Here is a 26,824-nt window from a genome sequence, read left to right as displayed (position 1 = left end):
TTGCAGCTGTGGTTTTGAGAGTGTGTGTGTGTGTGTGTGTGTGTGTGTGTGTGTGTGTGTGTGTGTGAGAGAGAGACAGAGACAGAAAGTATGTGTGTGTGAGTGAGAGACAGAGTGTATATGTGGTTTTGAGTGCTGCTCTGTTTGTTTGTGCCTCTCAGGAACATCTGAACTACATCACCGAGATATCGCAGGATGAGCTCTTCATCCTTGACCCAGAGCTGGTCACCAAGGAGACCGTAGGCACCTCCCCCGGCATGCCTAATTTGGTGGACTCCTGTGGGGAGAGTTCCAGCCGGGCAGATCAGTTCTCCTTCCCCCCCTCTTCTGCTTCGTCCTGCTCCGGCTCCTCACTGGGCCAAAGGTGAGCACAATCTAGCTGACCCCTGCTAGCCCACACCACAGCAGCCCGACCCAGCACTCTTGGTCAAGCATGCAGGACGTGTATCAGACACATTGGATTTGTGTGCCAAAAACATCAAGAAAAGCATTAAAGATTGTGTGTCCGTGAATAGGAAGCTTAAAGATGATGTCTATGTGAATAGGAAGCAGCCATTTTACTCAAACCTTTAGGTAGGGAGGAGGTATATGTTTCTGGTTTCAAGGAGGGGCTTCACACTGGCATAGAACCCCATTTGCTCTCTTAATCAACAGTAGGGAAATTATTATGATCATCTAATCAGAACACATGGAACCGGTTATGTGGTTGTCCAGCAACATTAGTCAGATAGTTGCCCCATGCATAATCACCTTTAGAAAAGAGTTCTCATGCTAGAAGGCTCCAGCTAGACAGTGAGTCATCTTCATCTGGAGGTTCCAGCCAGACAGCGTGTCGTGCCCCTCAGAGCTTTAGGCTTCTGTCTCCCCTGGGAGACAATGACTTCTCACCTTCTCACAGACAGACCGGGACACATACAGGAAGAGCTAGGGAGACAGGCGGGCCTGCCACTGCTGCTCCTCCATACCATCTGGGCTGCTGCCTGGGCTTGTCCAGGTAATTTCTCCCATTAGCAGCCTGAGGCTGATGAGCAGGAAGTGTAGGGTCTGTACAAGACTCGGGCTGGCCCCCTCACCTCTCCGTCTGGGAGAGATGCTTATCTCACTGTGCTGCAGCTCAGCCAGCCAATCAGACTCGTCCCTGCCCTCAGGTATCAGTGGGCATTCTTAGAAGCATGCTTGTTGATCTTTGAAGTCTTTTTATGTATCAGACAGCCTGGAGCTCAGCTATGTGTGCAGGACCTAATGGCTTCAGTTCAGACATTACAAAGGCCCTATTAGTGTTTTGTACACTGTAAATAATCCAAATTTGGGTCTACTAGAAAGGATTTACACACCAAACCAGTTATTTTTTCTTATACTGTAAATATCTGTACACCCTCTGTCTGAAACACTCTGTAAGAGCAGAGAGGATTATATTCCAGAATCTTCAACATGTTGCCAGTATAAGTCTGTATTCCAGTATTCCTGTTCATAAGGCAGTAAGGAGTGTGTAACAAGATTGTTTCATCTAGTAACAAAGACCAAGGGCTGGAACACAAGGGGTTTCAGATGAATATTAGTCTCTGAGTCACTTCCTCTGGCTGATCCCCGTTGCAGACTGACCACATGCACAAACACCAATAGCCAGTGGTGTAGTCTTGTTAGCTGTAGTGGGTATACTGTGATTTAGTCTAGTTAGCTGTAGTGGGTATACTGTGATGTAGTCTTGTTAGCTGTAGTGGGTATACTGTGATGTAGTCTAGTTAGCTGTAGTAGGTATACTGTGATGTAGTCTGTAGTGGGTATACTGTGATGTAATCTTGTTAGCTGTAGTGATCAACCCCAAATGTTAATACGTATCCTTGCCTATTTTTAGTGGGTATACTGAGATGGTGATGCTTTTTAAGTGGGTATACTGCGTAGTCCTGCGTATAACATAGACTACACCACTCAGCTTACAGGACTCCCGAGCTGGGGTTAGTGTAGCAGATGGTGCCTTATGGAAAATGTAAAAGGCAGCAGGACTGTGCAGTCCCAGCAACAAGTCAGTGCAGTTATACTAGCAGGACTGTGCAGTCGACCGTTCTGATGCATATGGAGATGTTTATGTGGTGTATGTAGAGGTGTTTATGTGGTGTATGTAGAGATGTTTACGTGGTGTGTGTGGAGATGTTTATGTGGTGAATGTAGAGATGTGTAGAGGCTCCATGGCGCCTCCTCTGGTATAGTGATGTAATGATGCTGCTCCCTGCCTACTGTAGATCTTTGGCCCCTGCGGCGCTCAGTCAGCGAAAGCGCACGTCCAGCGAGAGCTCTGCGTCTGAGGTTCTGACCCACAGCATCTCCTCAGGCTCCAAGGTCGGCCTGTGCAGGTGGGTCTCCCCTCACGCCACACCCGGTGTGTGTCCGGGTCCCCTCAAACCTGGTCCTCAGCTGGCTGGTGTGTGTTGGTGTGTGTCACACTCATGCCGTGTTAACATGTGTTTTCTGTGCTGAATGTCCATCTGTTTTCATCCTGTTGCCATCTGCCATCTCTCTTGTCCTGTTTTGAAGGAGGGGAGCTAAAATAGTCAATGTCCATCGATCTAACACCACAGAGGTTAATTTCAGGCCTATGGAAAGGTATGCATGGGTGCTCCATCACCGTCTCGGCCGCACAATTGTCTGTACCAGATATTAGAAAGCTAGATACCACATTGTCCGTCGAGTTCTATTAGGTAGCATCGTAAACGCGGCCGCCATATTGGTGGGAGCAGCACCTTTACCGTCTATGGGCAACACTTGCCGGCAATCAGAGACACCTGTCTGATTTCCAGTCAGTCACATGTTCCTTCATTGGCCTCCAGTGATTGTTTCCCCCACCAAGATGGCGTCGCTATTTACACATGTTCTGTAATGCGGTATGTAGGAATGTGTAGAATCTAGAGATTGTTGAGAAATGAAATCTTAGCCAGCCGGGAGTAGAGTCAGAAATCTCAGAGTGCTTTATTCACGAATATCTGGAGACCTACGTTGTGTTGCTAACAGACACAGTCTGATGCAACAAACAAGGAAACGCTTTTAATACCCCCCTGACAAGTCAGACAAGACATGACATCTCCATTAATGGTACGCAAACCATTTTACGACTTGGTTACCCAAGCAGTTGACCATATCTATAAGGTTGTATCCCATAACAATCGACATCTATGGAATCCAGTCAAGATTGACCCCAAGACAGTAGATGGGCGCCAGCCCGCCGGAGCAGGGGCCTACGCGTCCTTCTCTAAGGCACACACAAGCAGCATGGTTGCACAAACACCTTGAACATGGCATTCCACAGATGTTGCCTCATAAATCTACAGCAGCATCTCCCTCTTTAACATGCTCACAGAGCACACCAAAAGAGTAAATAGTTGAATATAGCACACACATATATGGTGAACACCTTTAAGGCCAAACTTTCTTACTACAGGTATCTAGCTTTCTAATATCTATGGTCTGTACTACTAACTCTACATAGTCTCTATGGAGGGCACAGGGGGGAACATGCCAGCACTGTGGATCTCTGATGTCCTGTAGTAATGCTTCTTTCTGTCTCTCTCTCTCTCCCACTGGCTTGTGCATTACTGCAGTGCTGATGGTGACAGCACTGAAAAAGGTACAGAAATACCCCTGCTGTGAGTTTTCCTAAAGGGTGTGTGCGTGTGTGTGTGTGTGAGAGTGTGTTTGGGATGAGTTTCTTCTAAAGGGTGTATGTGTGTTTGGGTTAAGTTATCTTAAAGGTTGTGTGTGTGTGTGTGTGTTTGTGAGAGAGAGTGTGTGTGTGTTTGGGATGAGTTTTTTCTAAAGGGTGTATGTGTGTTTGGGTTGAGTTATCCTAAAGGTTGTGTGCGTGTGTGTGTGTTTGGGTTGCGTTTTCCTAAAGGGTGTTGGGGTCGAGTTTTTCTACAGGGTCTTTGGGTTGAGTTTTCCTTAAGGGTCTTTGGGTGGAGATTTCCTAAAGGGTGTTTTGGAATCAAACCAAGATCCACGCTCAGCCTGGTTAGGTGCAGGTAGATTGCAGGAACATACCTAATAGGTGTGCCATAATAAGACATCTTAATTAAGACACACCTGAGAGCTCAGACCATACCTGAGCGAACCTGAGGACGCTGTATGCGAAACGCGTTGTTCGCTTTGAATAAAATCGAGTAAAAGTCAACAGTGTGCGGTAGAGCGATCTTTTTTTTGGTGTTGTGTTTTGGGTTGAGTTTTCCAGAGATGAGTACCAGATGGGGTGGGTTGTTTAGATGAAATGTCCTTTCCATCCAGAAGGGCGCATGGGGGTAGTTTTGGGGTAGAGGCCAGATTCACACACACATTTACAGTATGTTTGTTTGTATGTGTGTGTGTGTGGGGTGACTAACAGGTATGCTATGCTCTTTTCCAGAAGTGCTGAAGTTGCTCATTCAATGTATCAGAGAGAATGACATTGAAAAGGTAAAGGTGTTTACTATGTTGACTGACATCATGCGGATGCCATCATGTGCCTGTGTGCTAATCATCATGTGCTGTCATTAGCATGTATGGGAAGAATATCAATGACTGATGACTATGACTGTATCAGTCATATAGACTGACACAAAATACACTTTGGAACTGTTAGGGATGTGAGGATGTTAGGAGAATCTCCAGCTTGCTTGATGTTTGATATGATATCAGCAGTTGTAGATGTAGAGCACATGCAACCAAATTTTTAAGGGTGCGACTAAATTTTTTCCTGTGTCGCACTGGTGCACCTAACGTCGTAAGGGTGAGTGCCTAGACTTTCCTCGCATCTGCTGTCTCTCCACAAACTAAGCTTTGTTCTCCTTTGACTGGTGTTGCATGGTGCACCAATACTACAAAAGTATTGCAATACCCTGAAATTAGAAACGTCACAATACCTAATTTTATTAGTATCGATATACTTTTAAGAATGACAGTCAGTGCTTCCCATAGCCTATGTGTCTTTTCTCCACTCACAAACACACAGCTTTTAACCTTCAGCTGTGATACTTATCATGTGATAAGTAGCGAGACATGGCTGCTAGTTTAAGTGATGCTGTGGCCACACAGCAACAAATAATAGTAGGCTAATGTTAACATTTCCTAAATAAGCTACACAACCACGCAAACAAGGGGCAGCCGTGGCCTACTGGTTAGCGCTTCGGACTTGTAACCGGAGGGTTGCCGGTTCGAACCCCGACCAGTAGGCATGGCTGAAGTGCCCTTGAGCAAGGCACCTAACCCCTCACTGCTCCCCGAGCGCCAGCAGGCAGCTCACTGCGCTGGGATTAGTGTGTGCTTCACCTCACTGTGTGTTCACTGTGTGTTCCACTAATTGGGATAAATGCAGAGACCAAATTTCCCTTACGGGAATCAAAAGAGTATATATACAGTACTTACTTATACAAACTTCTCACATCTTGAGAACGTTCCATCTAGGTAACTATCCTGTTAGCTCACATGTCATGTCTATCATTCATGTAGTGCTCACCAAAATCATAGGAATTAACATTGCAAGACACTTATCTCTTCTATGATCCCAGAAGGATTTTCTTTGACTTGTTAGATTTTTGAACATTTATTTTATCTAATGACATAGAAAACATAATGAATTTGCATTTGAATCCTTGCATATCCTTGGACTATATGCGCGACTATTTTCCTCTAGCCTAAAACCGTGAGCATGAAAGCTAATTACTTTCACATTCTTTTTAAAGTGACATGCACTCAATTAGTTTCACAAATTATTAACAAAATATATAAAAAATCCAAAATATGAAATAGAAACATAAGCCATAATTTTCTGTGTGTGGATGCTATATATATATTTTGTTAATAATTTTAAAATATATATGATATATATATTGTTAATAATTTTGTAAAACAATTGATAGAGATATCTCTCTATCTATCTATCTCTATCTCTTCTTTTTAAAGTGACATGCACTCAATTACTTTCACAAATTATTAACAAAATATATAAAAAGTATAAAAAAAATATAAAAAAAATATGAAATAGAAACATAAGCCATAATTTTCTGTGTGTGGAGGGTTGAGCAGAGACTAGGATCGCCACTGATGTGAATGATCATACAGTATTCAACATTAGTACTGATGGCGTCAAGGTGGTTGGGGCCCCAAATCATATCAATACTGATCAATTCCGGTCCATGCTCTGACAGCAGCTCAGACACAGAATGTATATGGAGATCGATAAAAAGGTGACCTTGAAATTGCGCCGTTCAAGGCGGCGCAATAAAAAGAATTTGGGACACCTAAACAAACAAAGTTAGGCGCACCCCGTGCAACCAATACAAACAGCTAGTCTGGAGCCCTGTAGAGGTTTTATAGGAGTGGGTGCCGAGAGGGGGACTGAGGTTGGACTGACCCCGACTTCTGCGTTTCTCTTCCCCAGCTCAAGGAGCTTCACACACACGGTGCAGACCTGGGGGAGCAGGACACCTGTGGCCGCACCCTCCTGCACCACGCCGTAACCACCGGCAACAAGGACATTGTCAAGTTCATCACAGACAATGGTACGTGCTGTTGGAGAGTCACAACTGCTGAATAACGCTGTGACTGGCATCTGTAGGAGTAGTGAGAAGTCAACCAACACCATGGAGACACGTCTGTGTTCTCGACTTAACTTCTGTGTGTCTGTGCTACTAACGTCTTTCTACGAGACGAGTCTGTGTTCTTGACTTAACTTCTGTTTGTCTGTGCTACTGACGCGTCTGTGTTCTTGACTTTGTAATGGATTCCTCATTTCTGATGTGTCCTCTTGCAGCCCCCACAAGCATTCTGGACGTCACGGAGAAGGACACGTAAGTCCAGCCGCAGCTGTTGGGCCTCCTGATTGGTTAGGGATCTTCTCTTGTAGCTGCAGCTGTTGGGCCGTCGCACTTCTGATTGGCCCCTCATCAATATCATTAGCATATGTTTTAATGAAATCAATGGCCTAAAAGCGGTAGCCTATGTAAAATTATATATTGAAAACATTGTATAGGCCTAGCCTATGCCATCTGAAATGCGTCATATACGCATAACTATATGCGTCAGTTCGAATAGCTTAACTAATTATGTTTTTCCAAGCAAGGCTTTCTGGAAAGCGATCGTATTCATCCATGTCCATTGTCCTCTACTCACTTTCATTCCTTTTGCTTGCAGTAATGTGAATAATCAACATTTAGGCCTACTTTGTAGAAAAAAATGGTAGGCCTACCTTATGAAGGAAAGACCTAGGCCTACAGCATAATCCTGTACGTTATGGTACAGTAGGCTACTGTACGTTTCCAATATGACCCAAGGTAATATGCTGATTTAGTCTACAAAACAGAGGACTAAATTAAGCCTGATATGTCATGTAGGCTTAACGTTTATTTTAGGATAGGCTATGTTTTTGCTGAAAAAGTTCGCCGGTCATTATTCATTCATTCTGCATATCTTTTCTATCGTTTTCTTTCAATAATGTCCAATGACTTAAACATTGTCCTTTATTGTTTGCTTTAGGCCTACCTTTATATTCTAGCCTACATTATTCAACTCACGTACTGTCATCTGATCTTGGGCACTGCCAGTCAAAAAAACAAACAGGTGCGCACTCTGCACCTCTTCTACATAACTCCGGCCGCAACACTAAATATGAAGATGCCTTGCTTTCAGAAGATAACTTCAGTCCCTTGGTTGTGTAGGCTATATATGATATAGAATATCTATAGCCTACATTGTATAGCTTACATTCAAATATTAACTTTCTGTTACGAAGCTGGGAATAGGCCTATGAGCGCAAATTAGGATGTAGTGGAGGCTAAACGCGAATAAACACAGTTTATCCACCTCTGAAAGTTCAGAAATAGAGTTTAGGCCTACCCACTTCTTATTAGAGTTTATCCACCTCTCAAAAGAGTTTATTAACTTTTAACATTCAAAACTGTATTATCCAATACTATCCTATATTCCCAATACTGTACAATAACCTCCACCATTATCAAACATGTTCTGAATGCCTTTTTAATAAATCCGATACCGCGAGATTGCAGAATTCATAGTTCACCCACCTCTTATTTTACCACTACCTCTCTGGCACAAATGTACTTTTCCTCTCCTAAACGAGGGCAATTGGACATTTTATGGTCAATATTAGATTGGTGAGAACACTAAATATACTAGATCACCTGTAAGAAATTTCAATCATTCTATCGTAGGTCTTGGTGTTTTTTTTAGATATTAGGCTATGAAATAAGTAAGCTATACGTTTTTTCACTTTCTTAAAGGAACCATATGTAAGATTGTGGCCTGGTACTGCAATCACGTTCAAATTACTGTAGAGAGGTGTATCCCCTCCCCCTCCCCCTTGACTCAAGGTTGCCAACCCGGATGCCGAAACATACTGACTTCGTGATTAGTAGATGGGTGGAGGGTGGTGCAACAGGCCAAAACACAGAATGACATGACAAAACACATCAACATCAGTTGAGGGCTGCAACTTGACATGACAATATCCTGGCCGGACTACTGTTGTCAGTGATATAAGTATTTGAAATTAACATGATTTCTTAATGTCTAGTGACATATTAGGGCCATTTTATGATTAATTGAAATACATTTCTTACATACGGTTCCTTTAAGTAGGCTATAGTTCTCATTAGCAGTTTTATGCTAAACCATGAAACATTAGCCTAAGCTGCGTCCAAAAACGTCTTTATAAATCTTCAGACCCCCCAAGCGACTTTTTTTGTAAAAAGCGACTAGCGACAAATCTAACTACTTTTTCTGGCGTTCTTGAAGACTTTTTGAGACTGATGTGATGGCATGTAACGTCCCTTTTTACTCTTCTAAGTGAGCAGTGAGTTCGGCTGTGCTGTGTAAGAGTCTCATGCCTGTTTCGTTTGTAGGCTTCAAAATCGAGCATACAAGTTAGAAAAACCTAAAGCATTCGTTTAGGCTATGTAGCCTCAATGTTGTCAATGCAGGACAGACTGTCGGCTGAGGGAAAAAAAATTCTGTCGGTCTGTCCGAGTGACATTAACTAAATAAATCCAAAATATAGCCACTTAATTCTCATTCTGGTGTATACTATGACAAGATGTGCAGAAGTGTATCAATTACCCTAATATACAAGTATATTAAATTAAATATATTTAAAGTAGGCTCTTAAAGTTGCCTATTTCAGTAGGCCTAGGAGAAAAGCAAACAGGTGTAAAGGGGAATTAAAGGGCCATCACCGTTTTTTTTTTTTTGGTCCGGTCCGCGACCTGGTGTAATTGATATGAAAATTAGTGTGTGACGTCATTTAGCGACATTTAGCGACTTTTGGAGCTGGCTTTAGCTACTTTCCATTTGAAATAGTTAGCAACACTGGCCGTCTCACTCCTGAATGGTTAGGGATCTTCTCCTCATAAGATAGTTTGAAGATATTAATCTTCTTCTGTTTTAAAGCTTCAATATTTCAGCTAATCCTGTTTTAAAGTGTGTAGATGTTGTTAGTGTGTAGATGTCGTTAGTGTGTAGTGTGTAGATGTTGTTAGTGTGTATGTGTGTAGATGTTGTTAGTTTGCAGTGTGTAGATGTTGTTAGTGTGTAGATGTTGTTAGTGTGTATGTGTGTAGATGTTGTTAGTGTGTAGATATTGTATGTGTATATGTGTGTAGATGTATCGGAACACCCCCTATTACCGTCGGTCCCGTATTTCCGCCGTCTTGCGTGTATGTGTCACTTAATATCCATTTCTATACAAACCAAGACCGCGGACTCCTAAAGAAACGCAAACACCATAGGTGTATCTAAATTAGCTATGTACCAAAAATTACATTTTACCGTGACTCAAAGAGCTGTAAACAGTGTTGTAAGGCTGTGTGGAGCGCCAGTGGAATTTTAATTTCATGACGAGAATTCTCGGTCTAACCGTTCATGAGCCGTTGAAACGGCGTAAATAGGCGACCCATCAGGCCAGCACTATAACTCTGAGCGTGGTAAACAAAATCGGATATTTCAGGCAGTAAATGCTCCCGTTAAAAACCAAACCAGATTTTGTTCAAATCTACACACCTATGGCTTCTGAAAAATGTAAGGTTCATTTAGCAAATGTTATTTTGAAGTGTTAAAAAAAATGTTGTTTTAGAATTTCTGAACAAAAGTGGTGATAGTTGGGGGTGTTACGATATGTGTGTAGTGTGTAGATGTTGTATGTGTATAGATCTTGTAATTGTGTAGTGTGTAGATATAGAGCTTGAGGTTGGGAGTGTGTCCATGCTGATGTCTGTGGTCTGTCCCGGCTGCAGGGGTCAGACGGCTCTCCACCGAGCTGCAGCTCTGGCCCACAGGACCATCTGCCACTACCTGCTGGAGGCTGGAGCCTCACTCACCAAAACCGACTTACAGGTGCGCACACACACACACACACACACACACACACACACACACACACACACACACTGTTGTGGTGAGGACTGCTGATTTCCGTTTCAGGGTGAGACCCCCAGAGAGAAGACTGGGGACCAGGAGCTGGCAGACTACCTAGAGCAGCTGGAGCACCAGCACATACTGCAGAAGGAGGACCAGGAGACGGCCGTGTGAACCTCCTCCTGCTGCCGCGTCTCCCCACAGGAACTTCCCCATGCGACGGAGACGCATCCCCAGGCCGGAGGCCTTCTCTGGAAGAGTCCCTCCTGGTCCTGCTGGGCTTCATGAGTCCGACTCCGGCCTGGTGGTAGAGACTAGTCCAGTCGGAGACCACTGAGGTCATCCCAGAGTTCAATCTGTAGTTACACTCTTTCGTTGGCGTTGGGGACATCTCAACTTTTTCTTTCTGTCATAGTTTTCTCAGCTTGATGCTTGTGATTGATGTGTGGTACCGTGGTTCCAGAGGGTTCTAGAGGCATCCCATTGGAACTTTCACTGAGAGCTTCCTGCTGCTTCCATGGCAACGCCAGTGTGCTCTGACTGAAAACTGCTTTGTTTCTGCTGCACATCCTGCTTTTTATCTCATGGTCTCTATTTAGCATATTATTCTCTGAATATTTTATATAGATGTTTACTTCAAAAGGCTTTTCAAATAGTCACATTTATGCCAGATGTTTCAGAAAATGTCACGTTAGAAATAAAACATTTGTTTCGAAAATATCAGTATGGGTTATAAATGTGTATTGCTCTGGTAAATACAACTTTAGTAAAATATAAGTCAAAAACAGGTCTTCCCTCAGTGATATTTCTCTCAGAGGAGTGACCATATCATTCTTGAATCTTCACTTTATTTGCTGTTAGTAACTAAGGCCATCAGTATTATGCTAGTGAGAGAGAGAGAGAGAGAGAGAGAGAGAGAGAGAGAGAGAGAGAGTGAGGTGCACCTGACAGTCTGATGTACTCCTAACCGGGGCAGTCTCTCGCCAATGCTTGTGTGTGACACATTATGTGCCAAACTGGACTGCGTGCTTCTTAGTGGAGTCCACCTGCATGGGGCTGTGAGTGGGATGGCCTCCAGTGAAGCTTCATGGCTGCAGGCAGGAGAGGGTAGCGCTGGCAGGAGAGGGTAGTGCTGGCAGGAGAGGGTAGGAGAGGGTAGCGTGGGCAGGAGAGGGTAGCATGGGCAGGAGAGGGTAGCGTGGGCAGGAGAGGGTAGCGTGGGGGCAGGAGAGACGGTAGCGTGGGCAGGAGAGGGTAGCGTGGGCAGGAGAGAGGGTAGCGTGGACAGGAAAGAGGGTAGCGTGGGCAAGAGAGGGTAGGAGAGGGTAGCATGGGCAAGAGAGGGTAGGAGAGGGTAGCGCTGGCAGGAGAGGGTAGGAGAGGGTAGCGTGGGCAGAAGAGGGTAGCGTGGGCAAGAGAGGGTAGCATGGGCAGGAGAGAGGGTAGCATGGGCAGGAGAGGGCAGGAAAGAGGGTAGCATGGGAAGGAGAGGGCAGTGTGCACGGGGGCGTCAGCCAGCTGCAGACCTTCTCTCTTGGCTCTGATCCACTTAGGCAGCGGACGGGATGGCCGTCACATTCGCACGCCGTAATGGCCTTCACATTCCCATGCCGTAATGTTCTCTTTCATGACACTATAGTGGGTGTTAGCTTATTGTGATTGGCTGTTTGTTGACTATTTTTTCTAGCACATATCCAATGTTTTTGGGGAAAAATAAAAAAAATAATACATTTGTGTAAAATATACTGTATGTACTTTTCATTTTCTAGTGTTATTTAATGCTATTTTTCAGGCACTTGCTTTTTTCCAGAAAGCTTTAAAATATTGCCAGTAAGTGTTTTGTCAATGCTCTTTTATGAGTTGCTGTGCAATTCAGAATTAGAAAGTATATTTGTATCAAGCATTTTAAAAGATGTGTGAAGAACTCCATATGACGTCTTTGCATCAGGTTGTGTTTTAAAACTCAGAATACGTATGTAAACTATTTATAGTAGTGCAGTCAGATGTATAGACTTTGTTCTTTTTTGTGGGTGGGGGAGCTGGTTTATTATTGTCAATTTGAAACAATAAACATTTTGCTGTCTACTTGGAACATGAAATGTTCTTCTTTACTCCACTCATCTCTCTCTGCCTGTTAGCAATGCCGCCTGTGTCTCTTGTCTGTGTCTCTTCAAACAGCACTGCAAAAAATAAAATCTAACCAAGTGTTATTAATATTATATTAAAGGTGCTCTAAGCGATGCCACGTGTTTTTTAGGCTAAAACATTTTATGTCACTTACTGCAAACATCACCTAACCAACTGCTAGCTGTCTGTGTCCTGAATACACTGTAAAAAAAACGTGATCTCTGTGGACAGCCCAGGCTCCAAAAACGGCAACAAAAACAACCTGGGCAAACGTAGCCCATAAAAACATAAACTGTTCCAGCAAATCACAGACGAGATGCGCGTTTAGGAGAGTTTCAATTGCACGGGAGCAGCACGGGAGGGAGGGGGAGGAAGTAGCAAGCTAGCTCTCTGTTTTGTTTGAAAGTCAACAGAAGTGACGTTACCCAGCATCGCTTAGAGTACCTTTAAGATCAAAAGATCTATTTGGTATTGTTTTAAGTATGAAGAGACTTACCTAGAGCTCTCTCGAAAGATCATTTTGACTTAATTTAATAAGAAGACTGTGACTTTTTATGACCGCTGCACAGCTTAAGCCGCGGTCATATAGGTTTAGTCAGATTTTTTTTCCAATGTCCAAATTCCGTCAAAGGATTCCCGGACACTGAAAGACTGGGGTAGACAGAAACTTGGTGGGCATGTAACCCCATATGGATAGCATGGAACCATCGTTTTTCGTTTTGATCTGTAGCCCCCGCTGGACTGCACCCCGAAAGGAGGGTAGGGCAGACAGTTTTCTGTGAATATCTCGAGAACCGTGGGTTTAGGAGGACCATTTTTTTTTGTATGTTGATCTCAAGGGGCCATGTCAACCCATTCCATAACCACTCATTTCATGTATAAGCCCACCTAGTTAAACACAAAAAAGTAAAAATGAGGTGTTGTAATCGCAGATATCTGTGACCTAACATAGTCAAAACTGCACGAAATTGGAAGTGTAGGATCATTATCACACCCTCTGAATGCACGCCAAGTTTTGTGGAATTCCGTTCAGCCCCCCCGCTGGACTGCACCCCCTGAAAGGAGGGTAGGGCAGACACAGTTTTCTGTGAATATCTTGAGAACCGTAGGGCCTAGGATGACCAATTTTTTCCGTATGTTTGTCTCCAGGGGTCATGTTAACCTATTCCATGTGCACACATGTGCATGAACAGATACACACGCACACACATACATTCAGAGTAATCATACGTATGACACATACTCACACAGTAGACATATGTACGCATGCATGCACATGCACAAACACACATACGCAGGCAAACACACAAACAAGAACGCACACACACACACACACACACACACACACATGCACACAATTAAAGAATTTCTCAGAATTATGAACAGGCAAGATGGGGGTGGGGTTGTATAAAATGAATTTTACATGTAAAATCTATGAACTAATCATGTTTTGGTACTTGTTGTCTAGCAGATACCAGTGAGAATTGAGTGTGGATAATGCAATTTAGTGAGACAGTTAGAATCATATAGGCCTTTCAGCGTGATTTATTTTTGTGGAAAAATGTGCTGGACTGGACGGCGGTCATATTTTGTACCGCTCTGTGGTACATATAGTTTTAAGGAGTCTTATGAAGACAAATTTGCTCAACGCATTGGCAGCCAAATTTACTTGTTTTTAGGATAAATTTGCTTAATGCACTAGCCGACAAATTTGCTTGTTTTCAGGATGAAACATCTTGAAATAAGTTAAATTAAGTCGAGTGATTTTACGAGAAAGTGCTAGATAAGTCTCAATAATGAAAACAATACCAACTAGATTTTTGATCTTAATTTAAGATTAATAACAGTTTTTTGCAGTGTGCAGCACAGATGACCTACTTCACCAAACTAACAACCTGCAGCACAGACTAGGGTTGAGCACCAAAACCCAGTTCCAATACATAAACGGCGCCGAGGCAGACGGTAGTAGTAGTAGTAGGCCTGGGAGCATGCCTATGTTCCCACAACTCTATGTTCCCTAACCCTAACCCACCCACCCACACCTCAGGCCTAACCATAACCCCAACCTTATAAATTGGAATATAGGGCTGTGGGAACATAGGGCTTTTTTCTTGTGCATTTTTTAAATATGAGCCATCACTGCACGTCATGTGTCATCTGTAACATCTTGCTTTGATCACACCACATTCTATACAGTTAACTAACATAAACACTTCAAGATATAAGCTTAAAGCAGAGCGGTGCACAACATAAGCTAGTGGACAGTGATCACGTAAGCCCATGCCATTGCAAAATAGCCTACTTCAAAGCAATATCACAAGCTCTTTTCGAAATCTAGCAAATAACTACACACAAGCAAAAAGCTATGAAACAACAACAGCCTAGTTTACACAAAAACTTGCTAATGCGCTAACTGAATGTGCTGACGGCATCTACAGTGTCCTCCAAAATTATTGGCACCTCTGTTGACTAGAAAGAGGAATATAAAATCATCTTTTGGAAATTGATCTTAATGCCTTAAGTAAAAAATGAGGAAATATCCAACCTTTAAGGACACTAATTTTCTTTGTGAATGAATAATGTATCATAAATAAATTTTCTTCCTTAAAATACAGGGGTCATAAGTATTGGCACCCCTATGTTAAATTCCCATAGAGGCAGGCAGATTTTTATTTTTAAAGGCCAGTTATTTCATGGATCCAGGATACTATGCATCCTGATAATGTTCCCTTGGCCTTTGGAATTAAAATAGCCCCACATCACATACCCTTCACCATACCTAGAGATTGGCATGGTTTTATTTCAGTTAGCTGGTTTGATTTGCATTGAGCTCAATGAGCATAAAAATAAAACCATGCCAATCTCTAGGTATGGTGAAGGGTATGTGATGATGTGTGGCTATAATATTAATATACCTACTGTAACTCCTCACTGCTCCCTGAGCGCCGCTGTAGCAGGCAGCTCACTGCGTCAGGATTAGTGCGTGCTTTACCTCACTGTGTGTTCACTGTGTGCTGAGTGTGTTTCACTAATTCACGGATTGGGATAAATGCAGAGACCAAATTTCCCTCGCGGGATCAAAAGAGTATATACTTATACTTAGCTGCTCAGCTGTGACCACTCTAGCCATGTTTCAGGTAAGTGATGGGTAGAGGCAGGTTGCTGCCTATTTGTGGAGGCCAACCTGCAAAGGTGTCTCACCTGAGAATGCAAGCGCTTCTGCAGACAGGTACCTCATTTATGAACAAGACCTCTCCTCCACTGGACCACCCTTTCTGCAATCAGGAAGTGTTGGTTCACATTGCACGCGCAATCAACAGCGCTGCGCTATAAAACCCATTATTTTCAATGGCTTGCTTGCGCAAAAACTGGTTTGCCACTGCGAGGCCAAAACACAGCGAAAGCGGCATTTTATAAATCATAGGTATTTTGCGCTGAGCCCGACGGCAAGCACAACAAAAATCTTTGGGACATCAACTCCACAGCAAGAGCAACCTAGTGGCGAGCGTAGCACATGCCGCGTGCAATGTGAAGCCCCTTTGAGTCAGTAGAAGAATACGGGGGCTTTGGCACACTGGAAGCTCAGCAAACATACCTGCATGTTAAGAAATAATGGATGTTGTTTGCTTAGTTGGATCAACGTCATGCCATGACCACAGCTATAGAACTGAGATTATGTCTGGCGGCTCAGCATTGACAGGCTGTGTATCATGAAAATGGAAAATATGCATAACAATATCTGGTTATTTGACTTTTAGTAATAAGATACTGCCTGAGGAAAACATCAGTAGGTTAATTTACAGTAGGTTAAGAACCAAATCATCCAAAAGTACATAGCCTAGGGAAGTGTGGCAAATTGCAATAAAAAAATGTGTTGTTTTGATGTGTTCAGGGCTAGACTACTGAACTTTCTATATCATACAAATTACAAGCATTTGGAACTGGGTGAACTAGACTACATTCTTCTTTAGAGTTATGGTCACGTGGTGCTGCCGGGGGTGGGGGGGCATTTAAATATCGTCCATAAGGGACCAGCTCAAACTAGTTGAGGAAAAAACAAAGCTTGGTTGCCTGGTTGAATACAGTCAGCTCCCGGACACGCATAACGTATTGACCAAACGGCGACAGTGCATAACAGTCAAGTAAGTCTGACATTCTTTATTCATCTGCTGCCACATGTAAAGCAGATCATTCCGTTCAATTTTTATAGCTTTTAGGCATACAAATATATAGGCTAGTTTAAAACTTAATTGTTTCAGTGTTCATCAATTGGTGTAACGTAATGCTTGCAAGATTGGGTAGCCTGTAGTTTACTTTAAACAACATCAAACCGAAATGAATAAAAATGTGCGATAGCCTTTGTGGAAGCTCATGTGAAACTCCTAATTGTTCGAATGCAAGGTTCACGTCAGAGTTAATTGTAGCACATTCCTCCGTTAATGCGTAGCATACGGTTCCAGGCTACATCGAAGTTTCCTTTATTGGAAGAAATTCAGTTCGCAGCATTTTTTTTTGTCACTTTGTTGAATCAAATCGGTGTAATTGGCGTGACATTATGCGAAAGAATTAGATGTGATGCCGGTTTCTAGCCTGGTGTATTATTGTTTTTAATGTGTTTCTAATTTCTAAAAATCCTCATCATAGCCTCCAGTATGAACCAGTACTCGATTCATTCCTTGCATTACTCTTAATTAGTCTATTCGTGTCGGTTCTGTTCCCTTGTCATTGTCGTTTTATAGCCTACTCTTTCATTTCAATCGTGGCATTATGTTCTAGGCTACGTTTTTGTCTGAAGAGTTGGATCAAACGTCAAACTTGGAGTCTCAACTAATTGTTGAAATTGTATCCTACGCCGATTTCACATTGCTGGTTAGACTATTTACTTGTAATCTGTTCAAATCATGTGGGCATGTGTGTTTTGGTGATCTGAGAGAGAAAAAGCTCCCGGCTCAGCCAGGCGGTCTGAGGCCATCTGGAAGCAGAGCGCGAGAGAGGGGGTGCGAGTCCAATTGTTTTGTTTGTGGCCCAATTCCTCCCGGTGGCTCCAATTCTGTCAAAACCATCAAGGCTTTTTTATTAATGCAGGAAATGACTGGAACCAAATATTTGCATATCACTGAAGAGGTCTGTCAGGAAAATAGTTCTGTCAGAATGTACTTGATCTGTTTATTAATTTGACAGAGCCAGAACCTTTAGATCTAGTGTCATCTCAAAGTTGGAATGGAAGGAGTAACCTGAAATATCACTAGAGCAAACTAGGTCACCCTCTGGTATCTATTTTCCATGTTCTCCTGAAATCCCAGATTGTCTCATAAAATGTTGTAAATATTTAGCCTACTCCTCATTACCACGCCCGAAGAGTTTCCCATGCAAGCCCAAGGACCCAGGGTGCTTGGGACCCAGGAGGAAGTTTTAAAATGCCCTGCTAAACATTGAGCGAAAGGAGCGTCACACCCTCTTTCTTCATCTTTAGAGACGTTTTGTCTTCTTATGCAAATAAGTCTATATTCAGTGGCGCCTGAGGAGCCCCCCCTCTCCTTCTGTCCCCTCCCTCGGCGAGGGCTCAGCGGTGGGCCTTTAAGAGCAGTGAAAACGGGCCACAGCAGCCTTTGTGTGGAGCCAGTGAATCAGTCTTCCTTTGAGGCTACAAGGGGCTTTGAGTGCTGGCCTCTCCCTCGCATGGCTGGAGCAGAGTGGGGAGGCCTGCTGAGCGCGCTCACTGCACACAAAAGTGCTCCCCGGCAAAAGCCCTCCACATTTATGAGCAGCTGAAGAATGGGCCAGCCTTGCGCTACTCCTGGGAGAAACGGAGGGGGGGAAAATGGAGCGGAGAGCCTTTGCTTTAATAGAGAGCCGGGGGCCTCGTGAAACGGCCAAGATGGAGGAATTTGCCTGTGCAGCTGAGACACTGACAGACATCTGCTCTTAGACGGGATAGGCTGCCTGGGGCACAGTTCTCGCACTACCACACTCATGCCACTTTACTATACTTACACTACTTTAGAATACTCTACCATAGGCTCTACACGTCACTTCACCATACTTATACTTCTTTAGAATACTCTACCATAGGCTCAACCAGACTGATACTGCTTTAGAACACTATTTCTGCTTTAGAACACTCATACTGCTTTAAAATACTCATACGAAGGTTCAAACGTCTGGTGTTCCGCATTAACACATTTGCGCACCCTGTATAGCCTAGCTGTCAAAAGTGTGTACGTGTGAATGCCGCCTCATTCTGCTTTAGAACGCTCATAGTGCTTTGGAGTACTCAGACTGCCAGAGTACTCATACTGCCTTAGAATATCCATACTGCCTTCAAATACCCACACTGCCTTTGAATACTCATTCTTTCTTAGAATATTCATACTGTCTTAGAATACTCAAACTCTCACTCAGTTATATTAGTGTACACAGTGGTGTGCATTTTTCAGTGAATGTATTATCAGACCCTCCTGATGAGTGTGTGCCTGGCCTGTGAATGTGGAGAGGTGTATGATGACTGTGTGGGCCAGTTGTGTGAGTGGTGAAAGGTGTGTATGTGTATGTGCGTGGTGACATTTGTGTGATGAGCGTGCCAGGAAGTGGACAGAAGTGGGAGTGGTGCCCGGACCGGAGTAAGAGGCGGCGGCTGGGGCCAGTACAACACCTGGAGAAGTGTGTGTGTGTGTGTGTGTCAGGGCTCCAGACACGGATAATTACAGGGTGAAGACAGCCTGACAAGTAACATAGTGTGTGTGTGTGTGTGTGTGTGTGTGTGCGCCAAGTCAGGAAAACCTTTCTGCAGTACTGAGAGCTTCCTGCAGCCTGGGGCTCAATCACGGAATGGCTTATATTGACCTGTCAGCTCCCTTTTCCCTGGACTGAGTGATTAACCCTCTAGACTAGTCTTTGCACAGACTAGGGATGTAACTCAGCGTGTATGTGTGTGTGATTGTTTATTCTACAGAATGCGGCACATCCTCTCTGTAACCCTGCTGTTGGTGATCGTGATGACAGCAGATGCATCAACAAGGAAGAAAGGTTAGTACATTACTGTTTAAAACACAAATCGGCTGCTAGCTGCTTTGCTAGCTAAAGTAAAGTTGTGACGTCGGACATGTCTTCTGCTCTGGACTGATTCAGTAAAGTTGTGACGTCAGACATGTCTGCTGCTCCTCTGAGTTGCTAAGGTGTGTTTATCCCGTTGGTCTGAACCTGATGCCTGCTGTGTGTGTGCCCAGATAAGGTGAAGGAGCCCAAAAGCGGCGCGGACTGCGCTGAGTGGAAGTACGGCCGGTGTGTGCCCACCAACGGAGACTGTGGCGCCGGCGTGCGCGAGGCCACCTGCAACCAACAGACCAAGAAGCACAAGTGCAAAGTGCCCTGCAACTGGAAGAAGGACTTCGGAGGTAAGAGCCAAAGGTTCAGGCACAATCTCGGGCCCTGTTGCCATGACACTCAGGCACAATCTCAGGCCCTGTTGCCATGCATGTATGTAGCAAAGCTGATGTCACTAAGGCCCTGTGGCCATGCATGTAGTAAAGCTGATGTCACTAACGCCCTGTTGCCATGCATGGATGTAGTAAAGCTGTTTTCACAAAGGCCCTGTTGCCATGCATGTAGTAAAGCTGATGTCACTAAGGCCTTGTTGACATGCATGTAGTAAAGCTGATGTCACTAAGGCCTTGTTGACATGCATGTAGTAAAGCTGATGTCACTAAGGCCCTGCCTGCTCTGTGCTCTGTGTCTGCAGCGGATTGCAAGTACAAGTTCGGGCGTTGGGCAGAGTGTGACTCCACCACCGGCACCAAGAGCCGCTCGGGCACGCTGAAGAAGGTTCTGTTCAACGCAGACTGCCAGGCCACCATCAAGGTGTCCAAGCCCTGCGCCCCAAAGACCAAGAGCAAGCCAGCCAAGAAGGGCAAGGGCAAAGAGAACTAAGGGGCATCTGGTAGGACCACTCCGATGGAACCCGCACCTCCATCCTGTCCCCCACACAGAACAATCCTCTCCTACCTGAAGACCTGACAGAGATGGGAAGATCACTTGACATTCCTCTGGTAAAAGAAGGGAAAGGGTGTTTTTGTGGAAGGATAAACCTGTGGCAATTTGACGTTTTTTCCCCTGAATTTCGGTAGACATCCACACATGTAAATGATCTCAATATAATTATAGAATTGCTGTCTGTGGTTTTACAGAGTAACACCTCTAGGTTCTTATTATGTAGGGTTACTTTAAACTTTTACTGTACATTTGGAGGTTTCGACAATTTATCAAGTGCATTTTTACAATGAAAATTGAGATACTGTAGACGTAACATTTTATAGGAAATATTGATGGATATTTTCTTCAATTTATAAATAATTTACTTTTTTTAAATAAAAATGAAGATAATTGGTCACATTTGTATGCAGTAGAGACAGTATGTGAAAATATCTACATATCTGAAATGCTCTGTACAGTCCTATAAAACCTCACACATATGATGACTTAGTGCTCTGGCCTGTGAATAAAGGAGTGAGAGGAAATTGTATTTTCTCTGGTCTGGTGTCTTGACTCATTTCTGAAGTACATCCTCACCCCTAACCCTAAACCCCAACCCTAGTCCTCATCCTTACTCCTCCTCCACAGTGGTGGACAGTAACTAAGTACTTGATTACTGTATTTAAGTATGATTTTCAAGTATCTGTACTTCACTTGAGTATTAATATTCTTTGGAAACTTGACTTATACTCCATTATATTTTAAAGGCAAATACTGTACTTTTGACTGCACTACATTTGAAATATGAGCATGAATTCCTGGTTATTTTTAAGCACATTTGAAGTGATCATTTCAATGCAATAATGAAATAGACCATATTGAAGTTTATTTTTTTTCAATAGTTCAATTTGAACTTGGCTGTGGTAATGATAGTGACAGCAGATTATTCATCAGAATATCCATGATCATGATGAATTTGGAAGAAAATTAGACCTGACCTGACATTCACCACATAGCTAGATCATTACATCATTAAATGGTAAATAAAATTGCTCATAATTGAGTTATCCTGTTTTGTATTCGGTGGTAAAAATGCAAGGAACTTAAGATTTGTTTAAATCTTTGTGACCAATCAAAGGATGTACATCTTGGCAAAGAAACATAGAAACATTACATTACAACACATTAAAAAGGACAAATACTTGTTCTTTGTCCACCTCTGCTCCTCTAGCAAAGCGGTCATGAAACGGGTTTGATTGGGATTTACTACATCAGATACATCATAGTGAGCACTCATGGATTTCAGTCAGAAATGCCCCAAAGGCATGTGCTTCATCAGTAATGTAGAAAATTAAAATAACTCAGAAAATAAAATTAAAAATCTATTTGAAAAGTAATATTTCAATTTACTATCTAGAAACAATGTTTGAGGAGATCTTTATGTGAAAGAAAAGCTATTCAACATTTCATGGACATTTGTTTTATTAAAAGTTCAACTAATGGATGAAATTGAAAATCTGTGCTGTTCATATATAGAAACTATACTTAAAGTACTTTCTAAAACTATTGTAAATATACATTATGAGGGGGTTGCAGTATTCAAATTATTGTCGAAGGGGGACATGCCATTAAAAGTATGGGAACCACTTATATAGGTTATCAAGACGTAGCTCACACAAAGCTGTGGTCAAGACTTAGTTCACACACAGCTGTGGTCTTCTATTTGGAGTTGATGTTCTTATACCGACACAGCAGAAGATTCCGGAAGGTCTTCTTGAACGTCTCATTGCAGAGCGCATAGCAAGCAGGGTTGATAGTGCTGTTGATGTAACACAGCCAGTAGCTAATTGTCCAGATTGTGTCTGACACACAGAAGTGGCAGAAGGTCCCGATGAGAACCATAATGTTGTATGGCGTCCACGTCACCATGAAGGCCAGGAGCACGGCCAGGATGGTCCTGGTCACCTTCCTCTCCCTCAGCGAAACACGTCTCCTGCTCCTCTTGCTCACGCGGCTGCAGGTGGGGGTGCCGGGCACAGGGGCGGAGGCACACCCTCCCAGCTTCTGATTGGAGAACCTCAGAGCCCTCCGGAGCCCCTGGTGCCCCACCTCCGAGAGCCGGACGGCCTCTCCCGTCTGGGCGGGCTGGCTGGACTCTGTGTCCAGTGGGGTGAGGTCCTCCCCTGCATGAGGGCCTCCCATAGGATGGGCACTGGACGTGTGGGACAGTGCGCCACTCTCAATGGCCGAGACCTGGAGGAAGCGGGAGGTTGTCTCGGTGGCGGAGAAGTTTGGAGCAGAACTCCGTGGGTCCGAGTGGCGTCGGCTGGCCCTGGAAATGCGGGCGTACAGAACCGCCATGAGAGCGGCCGGCAGGTAGAACGATGGAACCGCGGTTGCTAGAGTAACAGCGGGGTTCAACAGGAGCTGGATGTAACACTCGTCCCTCTGGTGAAGGCGTTGCCCATTGAAACGCTGCCATATCAGGATGGCCGGCGCCCAGAGCACGAGCGAGAAAACCCACGCCGTCAGAACCATCAGCCCTGCGTAGTGCCGGGTCCGTCTGGATGGGTAGGTCAGGGGGCGCGTCACGCAGAGGTAGCGGTCCACGCTGATGAGCAGCAAGTGCATGTTTGAGGAGTTGCTGACCACGTAATCTACCACGAGCCACAGGCTGCACATGAGTGGCCCAAAGGGCCACTGACCCATGAGCATGTACGCCGTGTAGATATTCATTGAGAATGCACCGATGACCAGATCTGCACACGCCAGGCTGAACAGGAAGTAGTTGTTGACGGTCTGGAGGTGGCGGTTGACGCAGATGGAGAGCATCACCAGGATGTTGCCCAGGATGGTCATGAAGCTCACAGAGCTGGCCACCCCAATGATGAGCACCGTTTCCACGGAGCTGTAGGGGGTGCTGTGATGGCCGCACGCCTCTCCTGTGCCATTACCCAGACAACCAGCCCGACTACCATTTAGACCGGAGTCAGCACCCTGCGAGAATTCACACAGGCTTCCATTAAGGATTGAGGACATGATTAAATCCATCAGGATTAAAGCCAGTGCCACCCTGAGAACAAATAATTTCACTACCAAGTGTCAACACTGCAGTTTTAGAAGAATTATTTGCAATTCATGTGCAGGAAATGCAATATTACGGACATGAAAAATGCATTGCTCTAAATATTACTGCACAATACAGCAGAATCACAATATTTAGGACATGAAATTATCATTATTATTGTACTGCATTGTCTACTTCAGAAACACTGCAGTTTTTGTCCCATAACTGAAGTTATTTTTTGTAATATTTCACAATGCTGGCGTTCATCTAGTTCTTGAGTCATCCTGTAACACTCCAGGCATTTTAGCGACACTGAACCATCCATGACATTTGTGCAGAGAGCTAAACTGAAACTCCCAGTAAAAGCAGTGATGTGAAATAACTCCACTCACCATTTCAGTAGGCTCAGCTCAGGCGTTTACCGGCAGTGTGCAGCAGCCTCCGCCCGAAGCCCAGCCCACAGGATGTCCAGCAGGTACTGTTCTGGCGTTTCCAAGGCAGCTGGGACGTTCCCTAGGTCTCTGGGAGATGGGTAGTTGCTGCGGTGACCGCTTCAGAGCGGCACATGGCGCCTGTGCAGCAGAGCATCTCAGAGCTGTGTATCTGGACACAGCCGGCCAGGTGACCGGTGGTGGCTAATGCAATTATGCTAACTAATAGGTCACATCACTCACCCTAACCAACTTACACAGCAAACCCTTAATGCATACATGCATCCTCTCCCCAACCAACTTGCACAACCCCCAGAATTAATGCATACATGCTGCACTCACACAACCACTGTCCACTCCTGTTGCAAGTGTTACCAAGTGAAAAGATATCCTTTTACATGAGACTGGTCTGTTATCAAGTGATAACATGTCTGTTGACATGAGACTGGCGAGTTATCAAACAATAAGGTATCCATTTACAGTACATGAGACTAGTCTGTTATCAAGCGATAACATATCAGATAATATGAGACTGGTTTTTGTTGGTGCGATGGCCTTTTCAACATAGCATGCTGACCGCAGGGGAGACAACTTTTTAATTAATTCAGAAAGCTGACTTGATGTGATGTCACTGTTGAAACCCTTAAAAGGTGTGAGTTTTTGAACATTATAACAAAAGATTTCATGCTGCCATGATGAATTCAATGAACCCAGATATTTTTTAAAACGTTAAAAGGAATTTTCCAACATTCCTGTCACACCGGTGACAATGCACCTTTAGAAAGCTGACTGAGTGTGATACGACTATTGTATTAACAAAGAAAGCGGACTGTTGTTGTGACTTGATTTGTTTATTAACACAGAAAGCAGACTGTTGGTGTGACTTGTTTATTAACACAGACAGCTGTCTAAAATAACATCCATGAGGAGCCGCCCCCACTCTTGCCTCAGCCCCTGGTTTTGTTGACCTCTCTGTAAATGAACATAACACTGGATCTTTGGTGTTCCATTGCACTTGGTAGACCCTTCAACAGATAATCTCAGTTTTGTCAATGCCATGGCGACAGACCGTCACCGCCTTAGCGACAGACAACAGACATGATGCAGAAAACACCACAGGTTTCAGCGCCAGAGAGGGAGGGAGAGGGGGAGGGGGAGAAGGAGAGAGAGAGGGAGAGATGCAGAGTACTTCTGGCTGGGTTGAGCGTTGCTTCCTAACTCCCTCTGATGGCCACACCATTAGGGCGGGGAGTGGAGTGGACCAGATTCTAGTACTGCATGGGTTCCGGTGCTGCTAAGGTTTCGGCAGACAGGCTCCGGTGCTGCACAGGCTCTGGTGCAGATCACGTTTCGATGCTGCACGGGTTCTGGTGCTGCTCAGGTTCTGGTGGACAGGCTCAGTTCAGTCACTGTATTTAAACCCAGTGAAGTTGCTTCAGCCCAGCTGAACATGACCAGCCGCAGGCCTCTGGGAAGGGCAGAGAGCCGGCTGGGGAAACCTGTGATGGCCGCCTGTCTGGAGTCCCCAGGGGGCTACGCTGTCGCACCTGCCCTCGTCACTAATGGGCCTCCCACCCTATGCCCACCCCCACCCCCCATCCCCACCCAACCCAACATCACAGCCCAGCACACACACCAGATCAGAGTCCCCACCAAACCCCAACACCAGATCAGCGTCTTTGTCTAATGCCCACCTGGGATGATGGGGTGGGGTGGGGTGGGGGCAGGTAAGAGGAGCATCATGATTGTTAAGGCAGTCAGTCATTTTTCCTTAAAAAAGAAGATGCACTCAAGTGGCTGTTGAAGGCATTTCCAGATCCGTTGTCACGGAAACAGGTGAGTGATCCTGTGTCTCCTCCCCATAGAAATGTCTCTGTAAAGGTGGCGGGGTGCCAAGACAACCTTGTGATCGATGAACTGAGTTTTAAAGTTTTTTTTTTTTTTTTTTTTAAAACAGTTTTAAAGTATAAAACTTCTTTAGGAAAAAAAAAAAAAAAAAAAAAAAAAACAACACAAACAATATTCAGTGATGGAGCATTCAAGATTACTTGTTGTCTAAAGTCAATCAAGGGTTGTGATTTTTTTTTTTAAACAGATATTTGTGTTCAAGCAAAACAACAAACAAAACAAAACAACAAACAAAAGCAGAAAACAAACACAGCTGAAGCGCTACGATCAGACTAGGGACACCACTGCTCTCACACACACACAAACACACCTGCCTGAAGAGCCAAGATCACACTGAGGACACCTCTGCTTGCTTGCTTGCACTCACTCACCTCACTCACCTCACTCACCTCACTCACCTCACTCACTCCATCAGTGCTTTTCCTGTTAGTATGCCTTGGCGCAGGAGCAACACACACACACACACAGCTGAAATGGGCTTTTTCAAGTAGGTACTGTTCTAGCCCCACACCTCAGCAGAGAGAGGTGCATATCCTCTCTCCTCACACACACACACACACTTTCCACACACACACACACACACTTTCTGCAGAGAGAAGGAGGTCCTAACACACACACACACACACACACAAACACTCTTTCTGCAGAGAGATGGAGGTCCTAACACACACACACACACACAGACACAGACACACGTGCGCATACACACAGAGACAGACACACACATACACACACTCTTTCTGCAAAGAGAAGGAGGTCCTAACATACACACACAAACGCAGACTGGACAGGAGGTCCTAAAACACAAACGTGTTAAATGTAGTGACAGTTACAGGTCATCTGTCAAACATACACACGCAGAAACAGGACAGAGAGAAGAACAGACTGCAGCTGCACACACACAGCCCCATCCTGAGATGGAGCTCTGCGTTTT

The 26,824-nt window shown here is 44.3% G+C and overlaps 3 protein-coding genes across 3 annotated transcripts in view; 2 read left to right on the top strand and 1 right to left on the bottom strand.

Moving 5' to 3' along the window:
- The window catches only part of dgkzb (diacylglycerol kinase, zeta b), a 48,747-nt gene extending 36,266 nt beyond the window's left edge, over nt 1–12,481 (top strand). The window contains 9 exon segments of the mRNA XM_048257386.1: nt 162–364; nt 2,241–2,351; nt 2,533–2,601; nt 3,594–3,619; nt 4,391–4,440; nt 6,404–6,524; nt 6,776–6,812; nt 10,269–10,368; nt 10,456–12,481. Coding sequence (XP_048113343.1) covers nt 162–364; nt 2,241–2,351; nt 2,533–2,601; nt 3,594–3,619; nt 4,391–4,440; nt 6,404–6,524; nt 6,776–6,812; nt 10,269–10,368; nt 10,456–10,563 — 825 coding nt within the window. The 3' untranslated portion in view covers nt 10,564–12,481.
- Nucleotides 12,482–16,531: 4,050 nt separating this feature from the next.
- mdkb (midkine b) lies at nt 16,532–21,034 on the top strand. Its single transcript, XM_048256302.1, has 4 exons — nt 16,532–16,658; nt 19,469–19,542; nt 19,743–19,910; nt 20,255–21,034. Exons 2-4 carry the CDS (start codon nt 19,470–19,472, stop codon nt 20,440–20,442), a joined length of 429 nt encoding a protein of 142 aa, XP_048112259.1. The 5' UTR covers nt 16,532–16,658; nt 19,469; the 3' UTR covers nt 20,443–21,034.
- Nucleotides 21,035–22,203: 1,169 nt separating this feature from the next.
- On the bottom strand, nt 22,204–23,400 carry chrm4b (cholinergic receptor, muscarinic 4b). Its single transcript, XM_048256107.1, has one exon. The coding sequence runs from the start codon at nt 23,341–23,343 to the stop codon at nt 22,204–22,206; it is 1,140 nt and encodes a 379-aa protein (XP_048112064.1). The 5' UTR covers nt 23,344–23,400.
- Between the last annotated feature and the right edge of the window lie 3,424 nt (nt 23,401–26,824).

The sequence above is a fragment of the Alosa alosa genome, chromosome 11, assembly GCF_017589495.1.
Source record: "Alosa alosa isolate M-15738 ecotype Scorff River chromosome 11, AALO_Geno_1.1, whole genome shotgun sequence".
Classification (NCBI taxonomy): Eukaryota; Metazoa; Chordata; class Actinopteri; order Clupeiformes; family Clupeidae; genus Alosa; species Alosa alosa.
Note: the sequence above shows the minus strand (reverse complement) of the source record. Positions and strands in the feature narration are given on the sequence as shown.